This window comes from Pelobates fuscus, chromosome 3 (assembly GCF_036172605.1).
Source record: "Pelobates fuscus isolate aPelFus1 chromosome 3, aPelFus1.pri, whole genome shotgun sequence".
Classification (NCBI taxonomy): Eukaryota; Metazoa; Chordata; class Amphibia; order Anura; family Pelobatidae; genus Pelobates; species Pelobates fuscus.
Window position 1 is genome coordinate 382,936,902 of NC_086319.1, and position 13,907 is coordinate 382,950,808.

Here is a 13,907-nt window from a genome sequence, read left to right on the forward strand (position 1 = left end):
CTGCTGTGAAGCTGAGTAACTGATCATGCTAACATTCTGGATAAAATTTTCTTTGGGTATACACCCCTCAGGCAAGACTAGTCTGCTTTCAGTTTTACATCATCAATGATTGAGCATTGGACCATCAGATCGTAGGGGCCCTAACAGACAGGCCTGTACATTGTCTTGTTTTCTAGGGATGCCATTATTTAAATGGAAAAGTATCTCCATAAGGTGGTTGTTGCTCCCCAAACACCTCTATCTATAAGTTCATGGTGTTGAACATGCCATGTCCTCTCACTAGGTCAGAGGTTTAGTATATGGGATAAATGGGCAAAGCCCAACAAGTTAGGGGATAGAGTCAAATTCCAAGAGATGGTGGTGATTCAACATTGAATGAACACCTTATCAATGAGGCTGTAGATGGGGTGGGCTATGGATGAAGGGGAGCCCCTTTTTTATTTCAAACTTCTCCAAAATGGTTTAACAGCTATCTGAGGAATTGCGCCAGACTCATAGCACCATAACCACTACAAAGGATTGTCGTTATTACGGAACTTAGAGTTTTCATTTGTGATTTACCAACAAAGCCTCTCTTTTTTTACAAAACTCACATAAATCCATTCATTGCTATTAGTATCAGCCAAATTCTGGTACCGGATCGCCACATGCAGGTTAGCACTTGGAATGGGCCACGATATGTGAGCAGAGACATCGCTCTCCCAACTGAACGTAACGTCTGAAAGGAGGGGAGGTTCAATCAGCACTGTAAGAAAGAACTTTATATTAATATTATTATATTATTGTTATATATATTATTCTAGTGTTCTAATATAATAGTGTTATATATTATATCATTATTATATATTATTATAGTATTGTATTATATTAATATATATTGTGTACGATGTGAATAACAAAATTCTATACGCTGTACCTCTGTACTATCCTAAAAATTGCTAATAAAAAATAAATAAAAATAAAATATATATTGTGTTATATTATTATATGAGTTCTGCATTATATAATGGTAGCTTTGCATATTCTGTTATAATATTATATATTTTCATATAATATACTTTTTAGATTAATGCTGCATTAAAAAGTTTTAATAATTTTCCTTGAATTCAAGGAAAATTTCCCATTTTAGGCCGAATTACTGAAAACGTGGCTGAAAACATGGCTAACTTTGAGAATGTTCCAGTTTGTTTATTATGTTCTAAAATGTTAAATTCTCTTTGAATTCCTGAAAAATGTAACTTAAGTTTAAGGGCTTTATTTTTTCTTCCATCATTCTGACTGTCAGTAAACGAGGGTCATTTCTCCTCCTCTAAAATGTCTTTTACCCACATCCCTCTGTCCCCTTTTTTCAGTTCTCCCCTATTTTAAAGCAGATCTCATGTTGAGAGTGGGTATGTGTCCAGGGGCAAGGCTGTTCCGAGACATTTTATGTTTACTGTGAGTATTATTGCTGTGGAGCTCTGTTATACACTCAGACACATTACTGGGAGTATTATTGCTGTGGAGCTCTGTTATACACTCAGACACATTACTGGGAGTATTACTGCTGTGGAGTTCTGTTATACACTCAGACACACTAGCAAAGTGAAGCTCCCAGAAAAGAGGGACATTAGGATAAAAAAAGATGTATAGAGGGGTTTTGGCCCAAAATAGGGACTGTCCCTCCAAAATAGGGACACTTGGTAGGTATGTAAATGTACCTTTTTCCAAGATCTCAGAATTTTTGTTGTGTATACAGTATAACCGTATAACTGAGCTACACAGCACATTCAGTGTGTAGTTAAACATCAGTAAATTAGTCTGTCTGGAAAAAGATAGTTTCAGTAGATCATAAAATCTCTTAAAACCTCCCCCCCCCCCCCCCCAACCACACAGACTCAAACAAACTTGCCCTTCTTCAGCCATTGTTAGGAGAAATGTAAATTTATGCTGATTTAATTTGAATTTATAAATTTAAAGTTGGAAAAAATGTCTGGATAGGAGATTTTGTTTTACCAATGCAGGTATATATAGCTCTAAACTGTAGGGCTTAATGATCAACTTTACCCAATTCAGCCCAAATGACAGAATTAACAAATATCGTTATATACCGGCTCCCTCTGGTGGCCATTGTAGCATCCTAATAACGATTCCAATGCAAATGAAATAGAAATGAAAACGTCCCTGACTTATCGATAGAATGACATTTTATTTACAAAGCACTGATTTCTTCATCAATGTAGATTTAAGGCCGCGATAGCTGAACAATTTGAAATTCACTGATGAATTTACAACATTTCACTATTTAATAAATAGTAACGATAGAGTGGATATTTTAGTGCAAATCTGTTTTAACCACAATTCACTATTTAGTGAATAAAACTTTAGCATGGTTATTCACGAAAGTGAGAATTAATAGTGACTTTCAAATTTTAGGCAAAAATAACTAAACTCAAAATATAGCTGACTTACAGAATGTTTCAAATATGGCTAGTTTAACCTTAAATCTGAAATGAACTTTGAATTCTCACTGAATAACCCGGCGTGCGTAGTTTGGTCTAGTTTTAGAAATAAATGAAGTAATAGAATTCGCTATAACAGCCAAGTCAATCAGTTAGGGCCATTCACAGAAAACTCAGAGGGTATGAATATTTTGCAAAGGCTCCCCGGATGTTGCTGAACTACAACTCCCATGATTCCCTGGATATCATTGAAAGATTCATGGTAGTTGTAGTTCAGCAACATTCGGGGGGCCGAAGGTTGGACAGGCCTACGATTTGTTTCTTGGCTACACAGCCGGACAATTATTTAATTTGCTGTAGCTGGTTTAACTTTAGTTTTTTTTGTATTTTCATGTAATAGTTGGGCTTTTCGGGTACATCAATTATTATTATTTGGGTTTCTAATTATCGAAAACTCAAATAGTTCTTTAATCAACGTCTGTTATCCCCAAATCTGTAAATTTTGGTGCAAATTCAGAGCTTGGTAACAAACTTTATAAATCATGCTAAATTGACAAGTGCAGGTAAAAGTCTCAAAGTGACCTATATTTCCCACTCGGCTAAGTACGGGCTGATAGTTTGCCAATTTAGTATTCCATTTTTTTATCACCAGAATTCAATTAGTAAATAAAAGACAACATTCTAGTTTTCTTTAGCTTACTAGAGTTAAAAGACAACTGTGACCTATTTTTAATATAATGATCATTTTATCAATTATTTATATAAGGAAATATATTTTATTAAATTAAATACTTGTTTTAAAAAAAATAGACAAATTCATCTCTACCTTTAGTATATGACAGGGTCCTTCAGCCATATACATACACCTTTTGTCAGAAAGCTTGAATCGGACAGTTTGTCTCTATGATCTTCCCGACTTCACTCCTTACACAGAAGCATGGGAGACCATAGAGACTAACTGTCGGTTTTCAAGCACTAGTATGGATGTAGTGGGGAATGTGGTACAAATAAGAATAACGGAGCCTAACCCAAATACCCCCCTCCCCACCCCCCCTAATAAAGACAGACACCAAATTTGGATTAAACAGGCCACAGCATTTATTAAACATAAGACTGGAGGACTCATCCAATATTTATTAACTTTATCATTTAATTATAACCAGAGATAAATACATAAATAATCCATAACTTGACATATAAAATAACACCTAGGCCCTACAGCTAACATAAACGTCTTTGCCAATGAAAGAGACCATGTGCCTATGCACCAACGTGCCCACTGAGTTCTTGCCTCCCCCTCGTCGAAACCAAATTCCCTTTTCCTTTTAATGCTTACCACCAGCCGGCTTTTATCTTGGTGGGCATGTCCAAATCAGTAAATTAAAAGTTTACCCTACAGAGCAGGGGAGGTTGAGACCTGACCTTGTAATAGCCCTCAAAACGCTATTGGCAAGGACACGCCCCCTGCTAGCTGTAACATGAAAAATAACAAACAGAAAAGAGGGCGCGTGGGAGGGGAGGTCTTCGAGCGTCGGATCTTAATTGCGATATGATCCGTAGCGCACTGAACATCGGCAAACAAAACCCCACCACTGCAGCGCCTACTAGGGCTCACCAATTCCACAATGCGCAAAGCCCCAAAGAATGCCAGGGAATAGGCCAAAGTGAATAGATGGACCTCAAAAACTGAGTAACAGACCCGAGGGAGCACCCCACACAATCTTGTCAGGAGCACAGCGTAGACTGATCTTCTCACATCCGCGGAAGCAATTCGCCGCCTCAAGCCTTTCAGTGCCTGGCACACTACAAATGCCTTGGTAGAATCTTCCCACCCATGTAGCTTGAACAGGAAGCTAAGAAAAACTTAATGAGATCGCAGAGGGGGACTTACCCGCGGACTCCCAGTGATCCAAGAGCTGCAAAAGCCCTGAGAGGCGGGCAGCTGAGTCACCAAAGCCACCCTGATCGTGCTCCCATTTGTCCCAATCACACCACTCCTTACTGTATCGAGTCCACGTGGCCCTGGAGACCGACCCACGGACCAAGTCCATCAATCTGCCAGACCAAGCGACCACATCTCCACCGGGTACGGAGTCCCCTCCAGATCCGCCTGCGGGGCGACAGCCCGAAATTCCGACCACTGCGAATGAAAGAGAGCATCCGTCATTACACTGAAAATGCCAGGTATATGCTCCGCCCGACAATACACATGGAGACATAAACATTGGAGCACCAATCGCTTAAACAAGCGAACTACTGGAGGGGAGGAGGCTGTTAGCCGATTGACAGCTTGAACCACCCCCAGATTGTCACAGTGAAAAACAACCTGTTTATACTGAAACTGGGACCCCAAAACCTCCACAGCCACCAGAATGGGGAAGAGCTTTTAGGAAAGCTAGATTTCTAGCTAGGACAGAAACATGCCAACTGTCCAGCCAAGAAGAAGCACACCATCTAGAGCCCAGAATTGCCCCAAACCCAACCGAGCCCACCGCATCTGTGAATTTATGTAGGTCCGTGTTAGAGACCTCCGGCGCCTGCCAGTAAGACCAGCCATTATAGGCAGCCAGGAAGGAGTACCAGACCGCCAGATCATCCCGCAGAGGCCGAATAAGCCGAATGAAGTGCCGTGGTTCAATGACCCTGGACATCGCCGCAGCCAGACGCCTGTTAAAGACCCGCCCCATCGCATGATCAGACAGGCAAAATTCAGCTAAACCAGCAACGACTGCAGGCTCTGCAGTTGGATCTTATGCTGTCCTAGGGCCATAGACACTTCCCGCCGTAAGCCTTGAATCTTATCAGAGGGCAAAAGGCACATAATCAATATAAATGCCCAGGAAGCTGAGACACATGACCGGACCCACTGTTTTGTCATAAGCCAAGAGGGTCGCTAGAGGGTCGAAAAACATCCCCCAAAACCCGCAGCAGCAGCGCACAGGCAGGCAAATCGTCCGGACCCACACAAAGGAAGTCATCTAGGTAATGCAGCAGGGAGTCGATCCCTGACTCCCTCCTAACCACCCACTACAAGAATGTGCTGAGGCACTCAAAGTAGAAACAGGATATGGAACAGCCCATCGGGAGGCACATATCCACATAGTACATGTCTTCAAAAACACAACCCAGAAGATGATAACATTCTGGATGCACCGACAGCAAACGAAAGGCTGGTTCCACGTTGGCCTTGGCCAACAAGGCCCCGGGGCCTGCAGCCCTGACCATGCCGACTGCCACGTCAAAGGACGCGTAGGACATCTGAGGGTACGGGAGGGTATGACAAACGATAAATCAAACTCTATTTTCCCTGCTCCTTTTTGGGCACCACGCCCATGGCGGAGACCCGCAAGTCCGGTAAAGGGGGGTCAATAAAGGGATCCGCCATGCAACCCAGAGACACCTCCTTGCGAAGCTTCTCCCGAACCACATGCGGGAAATCCCAGACCGACCAAAGGCTCCGAACCAGCAGCGAGGTGGGGGGCGACAAGTAAAAGGAATCCAGAAACCGTGCTCGAAGACGTTGGCTGCCTGACGATTCCTATAACTGGCGATCCACTGGCTCATCGTGCTTACGACAGTCGCCCTTAGACCTCAGATCCCCTTTCTCACTAGCTTTTCCCCGCTTGAAACATCGGGAAGCGGGATTAGCACCGCCCGCAGGTGGAGCATTCCTGCTTGAAACGGCACAAGGCTCCCCATTTGCAATGACTGTCATTAAATTTCCAACAACAGTCTGGCCTCTGTTGCGTGACTGGTGAGGCGGAGGATCCCCCCCACTGGCCAACCCAAAAAAGGACAAGAAACCACCCTGCTGCGGCACCGGGTGGGTCATAATGGAAAGCCAGAGGCCAATGTCCATCTGGTCCCAGGAAATTGAGGGGGGCACCGCTAACCGTTGATGAAATTGCTTGTTATATTTCCACCAGCCCGCCATACAAGCGTTCCAAATGGTGTCCTGGTAGCAGAACAACAGAGCCTTTTCCCCAACGACACTAGCCAATATGGAAAATGCCAAATCCAATTCTGAAAGTCTTGTGGATCTTTCAGTAACTGTATTTTTCTTTGTCTTTCTCTGATTCCTTGCCGTCCTTCTCCACCAGTGGAGGAGCCTCCTCCATTGGCAGGAGGGAGAAAACCTTGACAAATGCTCCCTTCCAAATTTTTTCCCTAACTTCCTGCTTCAGGTGCAAACCCAGAGGTCCGGACCAACACATACCAGCGGACCTCCACACCACGTCGGTGACACCCGGAGAGACACTCATCGCCAGGGGAACCTCAACGGCGCTGACTACCGCGCCGAGGACAGCAGGTGTGGTGGTTTTACCAACACCGCAGAAGGAACGCTAGTAGTGACACTAACCACAGGCGAAGGGGGACCCTATGACCCCTTGTACAGCCTGTACCTCTAGCGGCTGCTGAGCGGTGCACCATACCGACTGAAGCTGACTATCTAAGGGGGAATCCCTGCATGCTTGCGTCCCCTGTTCCCACTGATCCATAAACTCCTAAGATCCGTCAGGAACCCCCCCAGCGAGGGACCCCCTGACTGCAGTGAAGAAACAGTACAGTACTCACCAGCCGATGCCCGATGGTCCACCCGCGGCAAAGGAATTGATGAAGATCTTGGCAGGATTGAGATAAGTCCACTTTCACTAGTAATTAGCCTTGCAGGAGTTCCAGGCACCACCTGCTGGGCAGTCCCAGGAACAGCAGCCAGATCCTGTTAGAAGAGCAGCGAAGAGAAGGTAAGCTCACACCCCGCAGAGGAGGGCAGCCGAGGTAAGTAGTCAGGGGAGAAAGAGGGATCAGCAGGAGACACAGAGGGGACAGGAGGGAGGGTGAAAGAAGGGAGGAGAGAGAGGGTGCTAGAAAGGAGGACAGAGGGAAGGGAGGGACCCAGAATGGGAGATGGGGGCCCAACAAGGGAGGGATGAGAAGGGGGAACAATAGCCAGAAGCAGGGGGAGGAGAGGGGGATCCCCCTGGCCGACCCTTGTCCCCAGAGGACATACCAGAACCCGGGGAGGATCCCCCTCCACCCTCTAACGGCGGCACAGCCGCGCCCCGCATGGCCCACTCACCAACGCCGGCACCGTCACAGGTCCACCATCATGCCGACCGTGTGGCGCCCGGCAAGGCCTCCCAGATGCTCCAGGCTGTCTGGGCTGTGCAGGCCGTCTTCTTGCGCCCCCGGCCCACTGTCCACATAAGACGCATCAGGACTCAGGCGAGAGCGCTGGCCCGTGCTCTTACCGCCTACAGGCGCTGTGGCTGCATGGGAGGCCCCAGCAGAGGCCTGCCTGCTGGGAGTGGGGGGCACATTGGCAGCCAAACCAGGCTGGAGGTGAGCAAATTGCTCACGGAGGGGCCTACCACCATCCAAGGCAGCTGAAGCTCTGAGGGCAGACAGGATTGCTTCCACATCCATCCTTAAGCAGAAAGTTTCCAAGGCCCAGGACAAACAGGAGCAATAGAGTAAGGGTAAATAGTTTGCTGGCCCATCTCCCAAGAGGCACTGAGGTAAGATGATCCCTACACCAAACATATAACCACTCCCATACACACATACAGCCAATTGCAAGCATCCATCCCCACACTCATACATGTGCCCATGTCCGCTGAGCTGCGCTATCTCCCCAGAGCCTGTCCGACCCAAGGTGTATGTATATGGCTGAAGGATTCTGTCATATACTAAATGTATAGACATGTTTTTCTTATTATTTAAATATACTTAATTTTAAAAAATTCTTTCCAAACTTGATGAATGGATTATCACATTCAAAAACATTTTGAGGTGGTAGATGTCCTTTACTATGCATTTACCCACAATTCCCATCTACATGGATCCTTTATTCACTCAACTTGGAACTATGGAGAACTAACACAACTCTCCACCACTTTGATTATTCCAATTCAGTAATTTTGGCCTGGAATGTACAGTTACTTCATCAATTCTACATGTTTCTCAGTAAAGTGAATAACCCCTAATGTGTTTGTCTCTAGCCCCGTGCCCTGTCCATGGCTTCATACAATGTTTGTCAGCGTCATCGTAGGTGAAGTAGTAGCCCTCCTCTTCAGCTCCACGTTTTAGCTTCAAAAGGTAATGGTCGTTTTTCGTCAGGCTCTTCCGCGGAATCAGTATCGAGGTTCGGCCCAGCAGGGAAGTAAAATTTAAAACCGTGTTAGGTTTATTAATGTTGCTGTAAGAAAGAGCAAAAACAGGAGATTTTATGTGCTACCAAATTGTACAGGTCCCAGATGCTACCTATTGACATCCATCCCCGTACTCCTGGGAATCATTTTGTAATTGTAATGCACACATTCTCTGGAAGAATATCATTTGTACAAAGAGGGATTAAGATTCTTCAGGCCCTAAGAGGTTATCAGTTTGGGGCCCTCCCTTTATTCTAATTGAGCCAAGTCAATTCATGATTCCGAAGCTCCGAATGGTTAGTTCTACTCTGAAAATATACTCACATACATATAACATACCTCCCAACTTTGACGTCCTGTGAAGTGGGATGCCTTGGGAGAGGGGTAAAGTTGGGTGGATCAGTGACATGAATTGCATCACTAGCTTAGCCCAAAGGAGTGGACCTATGGAAAGGGGACGGGTCTGCCCAGAGAATGACAGGTCAGCCTGGTGTGACTGCCCTGAGGATAGCACGAGAGTGTCTCCTGATGTGCTTGCGCTATGCTTGTTGAGCACAGTACTTCTGTATCCCCAAAAGTAGAGCACCGGGGAACAAAGCCAGGACAGGGATCGGAAGTCAGGACTGTCCCGCCAAAAAAGGGTAAGCGTTTTCTTAATACTCATTTTCAGATTAAGGTACTATCATAAGGCTAAATATATGGCTGCAATATTCGAACTTAGATTTAGATTTTTCAGTATAGATAAACCAGTCTACATAAAAATCTACTTCTGATGAAGGATTAGTGTATAAATTGAAGTGCTGACCATATTAAGAAAAAGTAATAATAATTTGCAACCTAACCTTATCCTATCCCTGAAGGCCTGTTCAGATATGGATAATATATTATACGGATTATACAAACTGATGAACTCAGCACCAGGCACCAAAACGTTCATACATTTCAGAATGCAATTTGTATATATTGTGCCGCGTATTGTGTACCTGTTGCTACATTAGCATGACATTGTATGTGAGACTCACATAGCAGCCATGTTGACTTTTTAGACATACACTCGTACAGACACACAAACATTGATACACAGACAGACATACTGCCACAGATACAGATACTGAACACACTGTCCAGACCAAACACTGAGAGGTGGTCTCGCTACCACAGACGGACCCTCCCACTGCGTTTAGGCCCAGACTGATAGTCCTATACAGTGTTTTGTGTTTCCCCACCTAACTAAAAACATTGGAAAACATTGGGTACATGCTATGTGCGTTTAGCATTCTTACACTCACAATTTCAGGCTCTGTAAATGGAGGGTGTACTGCGCGCTTGCATTACCAGCCCATGTACAATTTAAGCCGCGGTCTTCACGTAGAAATGTACAGCAGAGTGAACAAACTTCGGAATTTCCTGTATAATAAACGAGTAAACAAATGAATAACTTCCTGGTGAACAAAGTGATTTAATCATTAAAAGGTGTAGGCTATACTGGGAATATAACACATCCAATGGTATGGTTACAATTTGCTGGGATTAATCTATTAATACGATTCTGGTTCATTGCATTAAGGGGCATGGTCTAGTTTCTCCTCCACCACAGGGTGACACCGACAGGAGGGAGCTATGGGACATGGAGTCTGTCCCTCCCAACACAGGGTGACACAGACAGGAGGGAGCTATGAGACATGGAGTCTGTCCCTCCCAGCACAGGGTGACACAGACAGGAGGAAGCTATGGGACATGAAGTCTGTCCCTCCCAGCACAGGGTGACACGGACACGAGGGAGCTATGGGACATGGAGTCTGTCCATCCCAGCACAGGGTGATACAGACAGGAGGGAGCTATGTGACATGAAGTCTGTCCCTCCCACCACAGGGTGACACGGACAGGAGGGAGCTATGGGACATGGAGTCTGTCCCTCCCAGCACAGGGTGACACGGACAGGAGGTAGCTATGGGACATGGAGTCTGTCCCTCCCAGCACAGGGTGACACGGACAGGAGGAAGCTATGTGACATGGAGTCTGTCCCTCCCAGCACAGGGTGACACAGACAGGAGGGAGCTATGGGACATGGAGTCTGTCCCTCCCAGCACAGGGTGACACAGACAGGAGGGAGCTATGGGACATGGAGTCTGTCCCTCCCAGCACAGGGTGACACGGACAGGAGGGAGCTATGGGACATGGAGTCTGTCCCTCCCAGCACAGGGTGACAAGGACAGGAGGGAGCTATGGGACATGGAGTCTGTCCCTCCCAGCACAGGGTGACACGGACAGGAGCTAACTATGGGACATGGAGTCTGTCCCTCCCAGCACAGGGTGACACAGACGGGAGGGAGCTATGGGACATGGAGTCTGTCCATCCCAGCACAGGGTGACACAGACAGGAGGGAGCTATGGGACATGGAGTCTGTCCCTCCCAGCACAGGGTGACACGGACAGGAGGGAGCTATGGGACATGGAGTCTGTCCCTCCCAGCACAGGGTGACACGGACAGGAGGTAGCTATGGGACATGGAGTCTGTCCCTCCCAGCACAGGGTGACACAGACGGGAGGGAGCTATGTGACATGAAGTCTGTCCCTCCCAGCACAGGGTGACACAGACAGGAGGGAGCTACGGGACATGGTGTCTGTCCCTCCCAGCACAGGGTGACACAGACAAAAGGGAGCTATGGGACATGGAGTCTGTCCCTCCCAGCACAGGGTGACACAGACAGGAGGGAGCTATGGGACATGGAGTCTGTCCATCCCAGCACAGGGTGATACAGACAGGAGGGAGCTATGGAACATGGAGTCTGTCCCTCCCAGCACAGGGTGACACAGACAGGAGGGAGCTATGGGACATGGAGTCGGTCCCTCCCAGCACAGGGTGACACAGACAGGAGGGAGCTATGGGACATGAAGTCTGTCCCTCCCAGCACAGGGTGACACAGACAGGCGGGAGCTATGGGACATGGAGTCTGTCCCTCCCAGCACAGAGTAACACAGACAGGAGGGAACTATGGGACATGGAGTCTGTCCCTCCCAGCACTGGGTGACACAGACAGGCGGGAGCTATGGGACATGGAGTCTGTCCCTCCCAGCACAGGGTGACACAGACAGGAGGAAGCTATGGGACATGGAGTCGGTCCCTCCCAGCACAGGGTGACACAGACAGGAGGGAGCTATGGGACATGAAGTCTGTCCCTCCCAGCACAGGGTGACACAGACAGGCGGGAGCTATGGGACATGGAGTCGGTCCCTCCCAGCACAGGGTGACACAGACAGGAGGGAGCTATGGGACATGAAGTCTGTCCCTCCCAGCACAGGGTGACACAGACAGGCGGGAGCTATGGGACATGGAGTCTGTCCCTCCCAGCACAGGGTGACACAGACAGGAGGGAGCTATGGGACATGGAGTCGGTCCCTCCCAGCACAGTGTGACACAGACAGGAGGGAGCTATGGGACATGGAGTCCCTCCCAGCATTGAGTGACACAGACAGGACAGGATCAGGTTTGTATACCACTATAAAAATTCACAGGGTGTGTACCTCACTATGAATGTTTTCAGGGCATCTTCAATACTATAAAAGATCATAAGGTATTTACAGAATTATACAATTTTATTAATTACTTTTAAATCATTTAATACATAGTGGAAAGCTCACCTCCAAGATCACCCGCAAACAGGAGGAGAAAAACTCCTACAGCTCTGAGCCAGCACCAGTGAGTCATCCCAATCTGAGCGAAAGATAGACAGTTAGTGGTTTGTGAGGAAGGTGCAGTAAAATAACAATAATTGGCAACTATTTTTCAATCAGTTTAATTCCTGAGCCCTGGGTTCACCCTATGAAAGTTGGTATAATGATATGATATATGATATGGGTTACAGGTAACAATATCTTAAATACAGCTACCCTTTAAAGCAGATGTGCCCAATAGCTAGATCCCCGGATGTTGTAGAGCACACTGCATGCCTTTGGAATGCCTGACAAAGCATCATGGAATCTGTTGTTTTAAAACATCTGGCGAATACCTATTGGGAACCACTGCTTAAAGGTTTACTCCAAGCACCATGACCACTTCAGAATTTTTAAGTGGTGATGCTGCTAGGAGTCTGTATGTGCAGTATTTATATTTGAGATGCTGCACATACAGGGATATTGCCTCATTAACCAGCCTGGAACAAAGCCATTTCCCTGGCACTATAGATTTCTAGGGTCCCCCACTCCCTCCGACCTGATGTCCCTCAGTGCTGGTGGGGGGGACCTAATGCGCATGCGCAGCAATGGGCGCACTCGCCTTAGGATGGGGAAAAATCTGCCGCGTGAGGACGTCCAGTGTCAGATAACGGACCAAAGGTCCGTTTTGATTCCAGAAGCCTTCTAGTGGCTATCTAGTAGACATCCACTGAGGGCAAACATTTCAGTTTCTCTGGAAACTGCAAAAGGGAACACAGCACCCAGATCACTTCAATGAGCTGAAGAGGTCTGGGTGCCTACAGTGTCCCTTTCAAGGGACACTCCAGTGCCAGGAAAACAATCTGTTTTCCTGGCACTGCAGGTACCCTCTCCCTCCCACCCCCCATCCCATGTTGCTGAAGGGGTGAAAACCCCTTCAGTGACTTACCTGAGACCCCCGCCGATGTCCCTCGGCGGTGGTTTTCGGGTCCGCCCACGCTCCTCCCCCGCTGGTTGACGTAATCCGACGGGGGAGACCGATCGCGACTGTGCGGCCGCCGGCGAGGGAGACCTAATGCGCGCATTAGACCTCTCCATAGGAAAGCATTGAAAATGCTTTAAATGCTTTCCTATGGGGAATTGAGCGACGCTGGAGGTCCTCACACAGCGTGAGGACGTCCAGCGACGCAATAGCACAGAAAACCTGTGCTAGAAACCAGGAAGTGCCCTCTAGTGGCTGTCTAGTAGACAGCCACTAGAGGAGGAGTTAACCCTGCAATGTAATTATTGCAGTTTATGAAAACTGCAATAATTACACTTGCAGGATTAAGGGTAGTGGGAGTTGGCACCCAGACCACTCCAATGGGCAGAAGTGGTCTGGGTGCCTGGGGTGTCCCTTTAAGCTGACATTGTGAGAGCCCTGGTGACAAAAGTAGGAGTAAACTCTTTGCTAAACAATCTGGCCCGATACCGGAGAATCGCTTCAGCGTACTCCTAGCATCATAACCACTACAGTTGGTTTGTGATGCTTGGAGAGACCCTTTAACCCTAAGCCTCTAACCTTGAAATTCATTAAAGGATAACTGTTATCATATTTTTACTTCTCACTTTTTAAGTTTATTACACTTAACAAAGCTTAATACTGTAATATATAGTTTTA

General features: G+C 46.8%; 1 protein-coding gene across 3 annotated transcripts in view; it reads right to left on the bottom strand.

The window, feature by feature from the left end:
* Positions 1–13,907, bottom strand: part of IL27RA (interleukin 27 receptor subunit alpha) — a 52,605-nt gene that overhangs the window by 18,723 nt on the left and 19,975 nt on the right. For 2 of the 3 annotated variants that reach the window (XM_063449609.1, XM_063449612.1), the window contains exons 2-5: positions 12,236–12,308; positions 9,883–10,000; positions 8,471–8,640; positions 594–745 (exon numbers count right to left, since the gene is read on the bottom strand). In XM_063449609.1, coding sequence (XP_063305679.1) covers positions 594–745; positions 8,471–8,640; positions 9,883–10,000; positions 12,236–12,308 — 513 coding nt within the window. Of the gene's footprint in view, positions 1–593; positions 746–8,384; positions 8,641–9,882; positions 10,001–12,235; positions 12,309–13,907 lie in introns of those variants that run through there. The other variant, XM_063449611.1, reaches the window with a different exon arrangement.